General features: G+C 45.9%; 1 protein-coding gene across 3 annotated transcripts; it reads right to left on the bottom strand.

Moving 5' to 3' along the window:
- Window positions 1–2,056: 2,056 nt before the first annotated feature.
- On the bottom strand, window positions 2,057–9,418 carry snrpb2 (small nuclear ribonucleoprotein polypeptide B2). 3 transcript variants are annotated; one of them, XM_003456494.4, is made up of 7 exons: window positions 9,305–9,418; window positions 8,809–8,880; window positions 5,745–5,917; window positions 5,522–5,656; window positions 4,301–4,336; window positions 3,720–3,808; window positions 2,057–3,331 (listed from the first exon to the last, which is right to left on the bottom strand). In XM_003456494.4, the coding sequence occupies exons 2-7, from the start codon at window positions 8,870–8,872 to the stop codon at window positions 3,172–3,174; spliced, it is 657 nt and encodes a 218-aa protein (XP_003456542.1). In that variant the 5' UTR covers window positions 8,873–8,880; window positions 9,305–9,418; the 3' UTR covers window positions 2,057–3,171. The 3 variants fall into 3 exon arrangements, with proteins under 3 accessions (XP_003456542.1, XP_019216111.1, XP_013120380.1); XM_019360566.2 differs by lacking the exon at window positions 9,305–9,418 and adding an exon at window positions 9,210–9,302; XM_013264926.3 differs by lacking the exon at window positions 9,305–9,418 and adding an exon at window positions 8,970–9,112.
- Window positions 9,419–11,799: the final 2,381 nt, after the last annotated feature.

The following is an 11,799-nucleotide window of genomic DNA, read 5'->3' on the forward strand; positions in this document are numbered from 1 at the left end:
ACACAACAACACAATTTCAGGTTTGCCTGTCCTTAATCAGAAATTTAAATATACATATGCTAACAATAAAATAATTAATGTCTGTGATTCATGTCTGAATGAGCCTCTGGGTCCGTATAACACTTTCATATGATGATGATGATTTAGAACTTTTAAGATACTCGTCTGCAAAATGCACAGACAGTAAAATAAATGGATGCCGTTTCCAGGATTCTTAATGGACGATTTCCCAGTGACCTGTGACTTCTCATTAACCAATGAGCATCCGGTTTCACAGTCAGACCCGCCCCTCCTCGTCCAAGCTCCATTTTTGCAACCAGCACAGCGACGGCGGGCACGTTTACCTCAAGGCTTCAAATCTGGATTCATTAAAAAAAGAGATGTCAAGGCAGCTACGTCCATCTTTGTCCGTCTCCACCACCAGGGGGCAGACACAGGTACAGCCCGGGCCCAGTTTAATTGCGGCTGATATCCCATCAACAGCAGATGCTGCTGATGTTTTTACAGCGAGTGCTTCTTTACACCCGTCTGATGGGTTCGGTTCATTTTGGGCACTCACATTATTTCAAACACAGACACAGTGTGTACTTTGAAACAATTATTGTTTCTGTTTTAAAAAGCAGAAGCCTCGCACACTCTCCCGCCTCCTCTGCTGGTTATTTATTAATGTGACTGTCATATTTATCAGCGTACAGTGAATAAAGATCATTTGCATGTGTTTTCCATCCAGGATGAAAGATTTCCTCGTGTGTGTCTCAGCGTGGTTTTTCTCTGCTCGCTTCTGTTGATGCACTCAAACATTTTGATTCATTTTCCTGCAGCTGCCAAAGAGGCAGATGAATTAAAGCAGCGCGGGGGTGGAAACTCTCCACAGGCGGAGGAATCATCTCTGAATGAAACATAAAACCTGAGGTGGCCTTCCATCTTCAGGTCGAGGGTGTGATTCAGTCAGAGGTTTAACGCTCGGCCTCATTGGAGTGTTTTTGTCTGTTTTAAGCTCCTGAAGTCACAAAAACCTGAAAACCTTTTAATCTAAACTTAAGATCCACAAGCTTCTTCCTCCAGATGTCAGCTGCATCTTCATGTCTTCACATCGACGTGTCAGATATGGACGAAGCTTCAGGGCCTGAAAAGTCAACCCGCATTCTTTGTGCTAGCCACCAGAGGGCAGTAACATGTGATTGCAAAGCCTATTTGTTTTTGAGCTCAGTCTTTATTTTCGGTTCAAACTTAAATCTATGATCATTCTAAGTCAGAAGAGTTCTCCGGCCGCCGCTCATTGGTCCAGACCTCCAGGCGTCACACCGACTTTCCAAACACGGAGACGACCACGACAAAAATGCGCACTGTTGCCAAAACTGACATCACAGCTGCACAGGTACATCTCGCCCAGTCTAAGCCATGGCTGTACCGCCGTGTCAGGCACTCAGAGGGAGGAGCTTAAACAGAGGAAGTTGGCAGAACAATGTGCAGATGGCTTCCTGTGATGAGCACTTGTTCTCCGCTCACCTGTTTTCACAGGTTAGAGCACCAGAGCAGCATGACATCACATTTGCCTTCCCTCCCTCCCTCCGCTCTTTAACCTCACCCGCTAACCCGTTGTACCAGAGGCTTTTACAGCGTCTGCAGAGTTTTTGTGAAACTGCAGTTCCTTGCATCACTTGTTAAGTGATGGTGTTTCTGTTCCAGGCGTCGAGGCTTCACTTTTACAAACCAGTGTGCAACTATTTGGTCAAGGTTGCTACCTCCATCTTTTATATACAGGCTGTGCTTCCTACAGGCTCTCAAACAAACGCTGGTCGCTGGTCTTCAGACGGCCTGCACTGTGAGACCGATCAATAAAATACCAAAAGTCGATCCCACCCCGTCATGGCTGACCTACGGGTCCACCATCCCATAAACCCCTGCAGGCAGCTCTGAGGAAATTAACAGCCGACATCACAGGAAGCACTGATGTGCCGACGGCCGATCAATAAACCTTCTCTGATCAGCGACACGACAGACAAGTGGAGGCAGGAAAACGACTGGAAAAGAATCTGCAACAACGGCGCACATGTTTAAATCACAGTTTTAATAAAAATCACAACGTAAACAGAAACAAGAGGAAGAACTTCTATTTTAAAACCCAGAAAAATTCTGTTCTGCTCATTTTTATCTTATCTTAAGGGGTCAGGGTCTCGTCATCTTCATCTTCGTCGCAGAAACATCAAAGCAGAGAAAAGTTGTCTTAAGGTAAAGCTTTGAACAGCAGCTGGCAAGGCCCGATGACCATATAAGGACAAGAGCTCGGTGACGTCATACAGACCCAAGAGTTGGAAAAAAAAAAACAACCCTGTAGTCTGAGCCAATCCTCCGTTCTGACACCTGTGCAGTTGCATCTGTTTAGTTTGTATTATTAGGGGGCGTGGCCTCTTTAACCAACCAGTGGATGGTGACACAGGCGGCTGAAGCTGCTGGCTTCACCTGACCTGAGCGTGTTTGTGCTTTTGGAGCCTTTTGAATGACATCATCTGACCAATAATATGGCTGCTGTGAGGTTACTGTACTAACATAGGCGGAGCTTCAGGTTTGGTGAAACTCTTAGATTTTAATTGGATGTTGTTGATGATCAACTACAACTCAGATACGACAGAAATAAAACCTGAGGCTTTGCTTTAACGTGGTTTTCATATCCTGAAGACGTGAGACAAGCCGCCGGCGCTGCAGGCGTGAACTGCAGGACGCCCGAGGTGAAACCTGTCGGCATGACGACACAAAGCTTTGATCAATAATGTAAAAGCAGCCTGAGGTGAAACGCAGTGAAAACACGCAGGCTTGAATCATCTCAGCGCTCATGTCTAAAACCACACAGGCCCAAACGCCGACCGGCAACCACGACAACCGCCGGTCGCTAAGGAGAAGAGTGCTCTCTGAACCCTCATCAGATGACACCGTGACCTCTGAGACCTGAGGGGGTCAGAGTAAAAATGTGAGGCACGTTTATGAAAAATGATTTTATTTTACAAAATCAGAAGCAGCCCCGTGGCGTTCCTCTCAGAAAATATACTTAAAAAAAACAACAACAAACAGACGCCATAAGGCTGCGCACACCGTCAGACGACAGAAATCCCCCAAACCGCCAGCCCCGCCCCCCCTCAGTCTCTGTGTCCCGTCTCTGATTGGACGAGGCGACTACTTCTTGGCATAGGTGATCTTCATGGCGCAGGTCGCCGTGATCCGGAAGCCCTGCAGTGCGTCCTTGGCCACGCCTGCCTGAGTGTCGCTTTCAAACTCCACGAAGGCGATGTCGTGTTTCCCCGGCACGAGTCGCACTTCTTTGAAACCCGGAAACCTGCAGGCGAAAAACAAATTTTCAAACATCAGGAGGCCGAGCGCGTTCAGATCTGCCGTTAAATAAACGCTGACGTATGGAAACTCTGCTGGATTTGACCACAAACATTTGAAATACGGACTTAATTACATAAATGAAGAAATGTTCTAACTTTAAACCTTTGATGTTTTCAGCTGAGCATAAATAATCAGATTTGTAAATCCTGCATTTTGTTCTTGTTCACATTTGTTTAACGCTTTTAAATCAGACGGCTCCGTCAAAGAGCTCAGCAGCCTCACGGCTCCTGACGACGCTGCTCCTTTAGGATGGAGCTCTGTGGGTGGAACAGCAGGGGGCGCTACTGTTTGTATGTGGCAGGACTACAGTGAGCACGCTGTGCAGCACTCACTGGTTGAAGAGCATGGACAGCATCATCTCATTGGTCTCCTCGGGGAGGTTGCTGAGGAACAGGATGTAGTTCGGAGGGTTGTCTGGAACCTGCGAAGAGAACGAGAGCCGTATCAGCGCCTGGTGGCAGCACGCCGTTAAAAGCGAGTTATTCATAACTCTGATGCGTCCCACAGGTGAGCCAGAGACGGAAAACAGGAGGAGACATGGGCCAGTGTGGGATTTATGTTCACTGCTTTCACTTTTCTACAAATTTTAACAGAAAACTGTAACTTTTAGAAAATTAAAATTATTTTCCTGCTGTTAAAGCAGCAGCTGTTAGATTGCAACACACTGCTGTGGCCAGAAGGTGGCGACGATCCACTGTTTGCAGCCACATTAAAACAATGACAACAGAACGCAGGCTGTAGGCGGCGGGGATCAAACCACCGATGGCCCACAGCCTCCTCCTGAGCCACGGCAAAACCAGAGGGCGCCATCACTCAACTTTGTTTCCTTATCAGGAACACAAAGAAGGTTTTTTCTGGCTCCTGTGGAAAAACAGGACAGGCAAAGGCATGACAACGTTCAGATAAAACTTACCTGCACCGCAGGTGTGAGCGCAGGAGGGGCCAATCCCTGCAAACAAGGAGGACAGAGGCATTAAACTCTGAAACACGTTTAAAGGTTTCATCTCCAGAGAAATGTCGAGCAGAGCAGAGTCAGAAATGAAATACAGCGCCGGGAAAACCGGGAACGACGAGAGGAGGAGCAGTGAGCGCAGAATTAGTTAAACAACAGAATAAAGGACCAGAGCGCAGCAGCCATCCTGGTTTAAGGCTGGTTTGCATCTGCTGCCCGGCCCCGCTGCTGCCATTTCCTGTCGGAAACCCTGTTAGAGCGGCTGATGAAGAGGAGCCTGGCTGCTTCCACCGGCAGCGTCTGCCGATTTAGCCTGAAATGAGGCGGCTGATTTATATTCACAGTCCAATAAAGACGACTACAATGCAGCAGCTGGAGCGCTGCGACGGTCTGACCTCGTAAAGACACAAACTGCAGCTTCAACGTCATCACAGATGCTGGGAGACAGCTGCAGGAGCATCTGGATGAAGTCGTTTACCGTTTATTGTTTGAAAGTACGCCGTGATCCACGCTAGACGGCATCAGGGGTTCACGCAGGACAGACGGGGTCAGAGTTTGGCCCCGAAGTCCAGGTTAAAAATGTACAACATGAAAATGATCCGAGTTAGAGCGAGCACGTATCCACTACAGCCCGGCCCCCCGCGACCAGCCCGGCCCCGTGATCATACCCGGTATTGCATGAAGGGTTTCTGTACACAGGCCCTGTCCACCCCCCCTCCCTCACAGTCCTCTCGTTGTGGGAGGGCGTCGCCGCATCTGTCTAACCATAAACAGCTGCTCGTTAACGTCGGCGGGGTTGCCACAGCATTTGTGTCTCATAATGATAAAAATGTTAAACGCACTTTTTAAAAATCTTTTTTAAAAAAAAACATTAAATCTTTCAAAAACCAGAAAAAAGTCAAACGTGAAAAGAAACGGCGCCCCCGGTGGTAAAAGCATTTTTCAGAGGGAACTGTCGCTCTGATCCACCAGACGAGAGATTTCTGCCATCATTGGAAATGTCTTCCAACACAAACCGACCGACCAATCACAGCAGCCGCGGGCGAACAGCTCACCTGGGCTGTCAGGTAAAAATCGTCTGGTGAACAGTAACTTCCTGTAAAATTGGTGAAATTGTCCGAAATATGAACGTTTACAGGTCTGATGAAGGAGTGAGGGGAGACATTTTATTGGCTCACTCACCGCTGCCGGTTTCTTCGTGGCGTTAGCCGCCAGTTCCTGAGCCTTCTTCTTCTCCTTCTTCTTCTTCTCCTTGTCGCCATATGACCCTTTGACCTTGGCGATGACCTCAGAGTCGGTCTTGGCGTACTGTATCCTCTGGAAAAAAACCAAAAGGGTTAAAGGCACAGCTGCTCAGGGGGAGGAAGTCAGCGATGACCACGACGAAGGCGGTGTTCCGGCCTACCATGGGCTTGTTGTAGAAGGGGAAGCCCTGCAGCTGCCTCAGGGCGTTGGTGGCGGCGGCAAGCTCTTTGAAGATGACGAAGGCCTGTCCCCTCATCTTCATCGTCTTCATGGCCACGATGTCGATGACCTGCCCGAACTGGGAGAAGAGCGCGTAGAGCGAGCGCTTCAGCTCTGCGGGAGGAAGATGAGACGAGTTCAAACACCCTCACAAACATCTCGACATTCATCCTGGAGTATTTTTATTTTTTTATTATAAGGAGGGTCAAAGGTCACAGCCGACTGGTACTCCATCCTTGGTGACTAATCAGTTAATCCAATTTAAAGTCTTAAAGAAATGATTCATGGATGAAGCTTCAAGAGAAGAATCAGTTTGAGCTGCATTCACATCAGAAATAACTCTGAGGAATATCATTACTGCGAAATCTAAACGTTTGTATCAGTAAAACTTTAACTGTGGAACATTTGTTTTATTTATTTATCTGAAAAATGATTTAAACTGAGAAAATAGGGCTCGGAGTCTGAAACCACATCTGTGCAAGAACTTTATAAAGTTTACATGATTGCAACGTGTTACTAATCAGGAGATTTTATTTTCAATGATTAGTACTGCCACTTCTGAACCAAATAAAAAAGAAATAAGAAGAAAACTGAAAAACGAGGAATTCATTTGACAGTTTTTGTCAAAAGCTTTATACGGAAAATGATTAAAACATGTTTTGAAACAAAGATCAGAGTGAAGCCTGCAGAAAAAAGGCTCCTCGTCTCCTGCAATAAACTCAGCAGTACATACATAATGTTTGTTTTTGTTTTTCCTGCGCTTGTTCCATTTCTCTACACTCAAACAGCGCGCACACACACACACACGCACACACACACACACTACAGACCTCCGTCTATCAGGGGTTCTGGGAGGTTCGGCTCTTTGCTCCTCAGGTTTCTGTTTGCTGAACTGAAGTTTTCACAGAGACGATGACTTATCCTGACCCCGGCACTACAACGCTACTACTAAGGTATTGTCCCAGATTTCCTCTGAACAGGACGGTGCCAGCAGCATCTGACCAATCACAGTTACTGATAAGTGTACTGGCAGCAGATAAGATGACTATTCAATGAAAGGTGAAACTACTCGTAATAAAGACTGAAAGTAGAAAAGAGCGACGATATCATTAAAGTTTAGTAAGTAGTAGGAAGGAATTTGAGGCAGTCTTAAAGAATCCATGGTAAGCTGTAAAGATGTAATTACAAAGTTAGGGTAAAGTGGGCCGTAGCTACTCTGTCCTGTCTAAGCATCTTGAGGCAACTGTTGCTGAAACTGTTGGAAAGAAAGCCGGTAAAATGCCCAATGTGTGAGCTAACGGTTAAATCAATACCACAGCTCTCTCATTAAAACACGGAGCAGTCTGATGGATTATAATCAGAGTGCGTCATTAACTTAATGCTTAGTTTTTTTTCTTCCAGCCTTTGCAGTGTTTAATGTGTCCATTGTGTGTTGGGCTGTTATTCAGCTACTGCTTCTATCAGGGCTCTAGACTAACTTTGTGCCAAAAAGTTAGGCGCACTCAAATTTTTCAACCGCATCGCTTAACACCGCAGTTTTACATGTGCACTTTCTTTGGGGGGGAAGTCCATACAGACAATATTCATTTCTAAATTATTAACTAACAAACTTGTGCTTAAAGTGCTTTGTCAATATTGTAGAAAATGTTAAACTTAATCATCATCTCGGCTCCTCTGACGACCTGTTTGCTGCTGCCTGCTGCTGAAAGGCAGTGAGGAGAGGGGACACTTGGGCAGTGCATTTATTGCAGCATATAATGTGTTTTCTGGATACACTGCTGCTTTTTCAGCATTCAAAGATTGATGGCACCGTGTCAGAGCTGGCTATGAATTTCAGACGGATCAGTCCTTAACTTAACACAAAAGTTATCAATAGTTCTTTTCATCTTTTCTTATTCCCCACAGCTACATCCACTTCTGTCAGGCCTAGGCTGCTCACTAGGGCTGGGTATCATCACTGATTTCTATAATCCATTCGATTCCGGTTCTCAAAGTCCTGATTCGATTCAATTTAGCCTCAGACAGTCAGAAATATCATAATTCTGGTCATTTATCAGCACTGATACACATGAGACTTCATCAGAGATGTGAACATCACAGCAGATGCCTTTGTGTCAAAGTAACTGAGAATAAAACAGAAAAACATGAAGGAGATTTTCCTGGTCTGGCGTTTTATAGCAGATAACCTTAAAAATATTCTGCAATTTTGCATAATTTTAAGAAGTTTAAATTTCTTCAGTATTGAACAGCAGAAATTAGGCTTTCTTGTCCGAGGTCATTTAAGTGGAAAAAAGAAAAAGAAAAGAAAAAGACAGCGGCCGACAGCGCTGTAAACAACGGTAGACTGGTGGGTAATAAGCCAATGAATAATGCAGAAAACAGAGATTTGAGACGGGAAACTGATCTTGATGTACAGAGAGAGAGAGAGAGAGAGAGAGAGAGGGAGCTGTGCATGAAGTGTGATTTTTATCGTGGTGGAAGCAAAACAGCAAAAGTCAGAGGGAATTCATGACGACATTGATCACATGTGAAGCGTAGTTTGCTGCTTCTTTTGCTGCTGGCTCGGCGAATTTTGGTTGGAGAGACAAAACCTGCAGCTCAGAATCAGCGCAAATAAGACGGAAACACAGCGCAGACCCGACGCATCAGAATCGCTGAGCTCCGACAGCGTGTCCGTGTTCGGGCCGTGGGGTAAGAAAGCCGAGAAAGACAAAGCTGATTCTGATGCGTCGGTCCGCTCTGTGTTTACGCATTTGCGACCAAATTGGTCGCACTCTAGAGCCCCGTCTATTCTCTTCAAACACGCTATTTAAATCTCAAGTGTCTCTTTTTCCCAGTTAAACAAAAAGAAAATTAATCCAACTTTAATTTCAGTCACATTTCAACTTCCACTGATTGTTAAAATTCGATTATTCAGGTGAAGTCAGCGTTGTGATCGTCAGCACAGCAGTCTCTAATGCCGAAGAAACTCGCTGCTGTCAGCCATGCAGAGGAACAGCACCCACCTTCCTTCTTGATTTTATCGTTGATGTTGTTGATGTAGATGGTGTGGTTCGGTCTGATGTCCATGGTGGAGTCTGAGGAGACAACAGGAGAGCAGCTTCAGCTTCTTCAGTGTTCAACTCCACCTCTAAGCCTCGTTTACCCGTTTAACACCCGAGCTTACCCACGTTCCTGCTAATGTCTCGGTAAACTCACACAACCAGAGCAGAAACAAATCGTTTAAGTTACACTTGAAAACTCGCTGTTTAAGGAGCTTTGGCTAAATCAAAAGCTTCAGCTTGAATTCATTCAAAGGTTCCCAGAAACCTCCCTCACTCAGCTAATGTTAGCATGTGTTAGCTTAGCCCAGCTAGCCTTTAAACTAAATGTTTTTTTCCGGCGTCGCTTTAACGTCAAAAATCACCTTTACAGATTTAACCTCCGCCCGCGCAGCTCCTTTGTTAAACCGCGGTGAGAGGAGCCTCGGATAAACGTTTTTAACATAAATATGGAACTCACCTCCTCTCGGCTCACACCGCTCATGAAGTTTCCGGAAACACTCCGCTGTGGCGCCGGCTGAAGCTTTAACGACCTCTGCCCTCCGCCGCCACCAGGAGGCCAGGAGGAGAACTGCAGCTACCTGTGAGCTTATTACAATTCATTAAATCTAAACTAAAATCAGAATCAGAATACTTTATTAATCCCTAAGGAAATTACGTGGGTCACAGTTGCAGTAACAGACTAAACTATTTAAATAATACATGTTACAGAGTTTACAACTCAGAATCAGAATCAGAATCGTGTTTATTGGCCATGCGCAGACACATACAAGGAATTTGGTTCCGGTAGATGGTGACTCTCAAGTACAACAATGTAAAACACACACACACACACACACACACACACACGTGTCTATATATACATTAAACATGCATACATATACATACACAAAGCTGTATAAACCAACTATAAATAAACAATCTAAACTTATATACATAGAATACAGGATGACAGAAATGAAATGAGGTGGAATGAATACTACAGAATGTACATAAGGAGCAGGTGCAGTCTGGCAGTGGGAGCAGTGTGACAGGTCAACTGTTTAGGAGGGAGATGGCGAGGGGAAAGAAAGTGTTCCTGTGGCTTCTGTACCGTCTGCCAGAGGGCAGCAGGTCAAAGAGTCTGTGTCCAGGGTGTGAGGGGTCTGTGATGATTCCTGCCCGTTTCCTGGTTCTTGAGAGGTACAGATCCTGGATGGAGGGCAGGGGGGCGCCGATGATCCTTTCTGCTGCCCGTACAGTCCGCTGCAGTCTGCTCCTGTCCTGTTTGGTGGCTGCACCTTAACAGACTGTGATGGAGGAGCACAGGACAGACTCAATGACTGCAGTGTAGAACTGGATCAGCAGCTCCTGTGGAAGACTGTACTTCCCCAGTTGTCTCAGGAAGTACATCCTCTGCTGGGTCTTTCTGAGGATGGCGTTGATGTTGGTCTCCCACTTCAGGTCCTGGGAGATGGTGGTACCCAGGAACTTGAAAATCTCCACAGTGGACACCGGGCTGACTGATATGGTGAGGGGGGGCAGAGTTGAGGGATGTCTCCTGAAGTCCACTGTCATCTCTACAGTTTTAAGAGTGTTCAGCTCCAGATTGTGCTGACTGCACCAGAGTACCAGCTGCTCAACTTCCTGTCGGTATGCAGACTCATCACCATCCTGAATGAGGCCAATGACGGTGGTGTCATCTGCAAACTTTAGGAGTTTAACAGCCGAGTTCTTGGAGGTGCAGGCATTAGTGTAGAGGGAGAACAGTAGTGGTGAGAGGACACATCCTTGAGGGGCACCAATACTGAGGGACCGAGTTTCAGAGGTGATCTCCCCCAGCCTCACTTGTTGCTTTCTGTCTGTCAGGAAGCTGGTGATCCACTGACAGGTAGCTGGTGACACGCTGAGCTGGGAGAGTTTGGAAGAGAGAAGTTCAGGCACGATGGTGTTAAAAGCCGAACTAAAGTCCACAAACAGGACCCTGGCATAAGTTCCCGGGCGGTCGAGGTGTTGCAGGATGTAATGCAGCCCCATATTCACTGCATTATATAAGAAATAGCACTAATGTATACAAATAGCTCAATTTAGATATCAAGAATATTACAGAGGTGAGAATATTAGAGGGGTGGAATATATATGGTTGACATTTGACTCTAACCTGTGAACATTTTCTATTTCAAGTACCTCGGGCTGTGGGTGGACAACAAACTGGACTGGTCATGCAACACAGAGCACCTGTATAAAAAAGGCCAAAGCCGACTGTACTTCCTCAGGAGGCTGAGGTCTTTTAACATCTGCAGGAAGCCCCTGAGGATGTTTTACCAGTCAGTGGTTGCAGGAGTACTTTTCTATGCTGTGGTGTGCTGGGGGAGCAGCACAGCAAAGAAGGATCATCCAGGCTGGAAAAACTGATCAGGAAGGCTGGCTCTGTGGTCGGCATGAAGCTGGACACTCTGGTGTCAGTGGCAGAGAAAAGGACACTAAAAAAACTGCTGGACATTATGGACAATGCTGGGCATCCTCTGCACACGGCCATAAACAACCAGAAGAGTCTGTTCAGTGACAGGTTGCTTCTTCCAAAGATAAGAACCAACAGACTTAAAAACTCCTTTGTCCCACACGCCATCAGACTGTTTAACTCCTCTCTGGAGGGGAGACAGGGTGACAAAGGAGGGGGGGACAACTAAGCTGTAGTGCCTCTTCACTTCACTGTGCAATACGAAAGTATTGCACAGTGAAGTGTTAATATCCAACGGTGCAATAGACTCATAATACTTGAAATGTGCAATTCCCTTGTATTCTTATTCCTATTTATTCTATTTATCCTTTTGTATTCTCTGTATTTATATATGTGTATATATGGTATATTTCTGCTCACATTCTGTAACTTCTGTCGGTGCAGTGCTATTGGAAACCGAATTTCCCGGAGGAACCCACCCGAGGGATTAATAAAGTTTTATGTAATCTAATCTA

Source organism: Oreochromis niloticus, linkage group LG6 (assembly GCF_001858045.2).
Source record: "Oreochromis niloticus isolate F11D_XX linkage group LG6, O_niloticus_UMD_NMBU, whole genome shotgun sequence".
NCBI lineage: Eukaryota > Metazoa > Chordata > Actinopteri > Cichliformes > Cichlidae > Oreochromis > Oreochromis niloticus.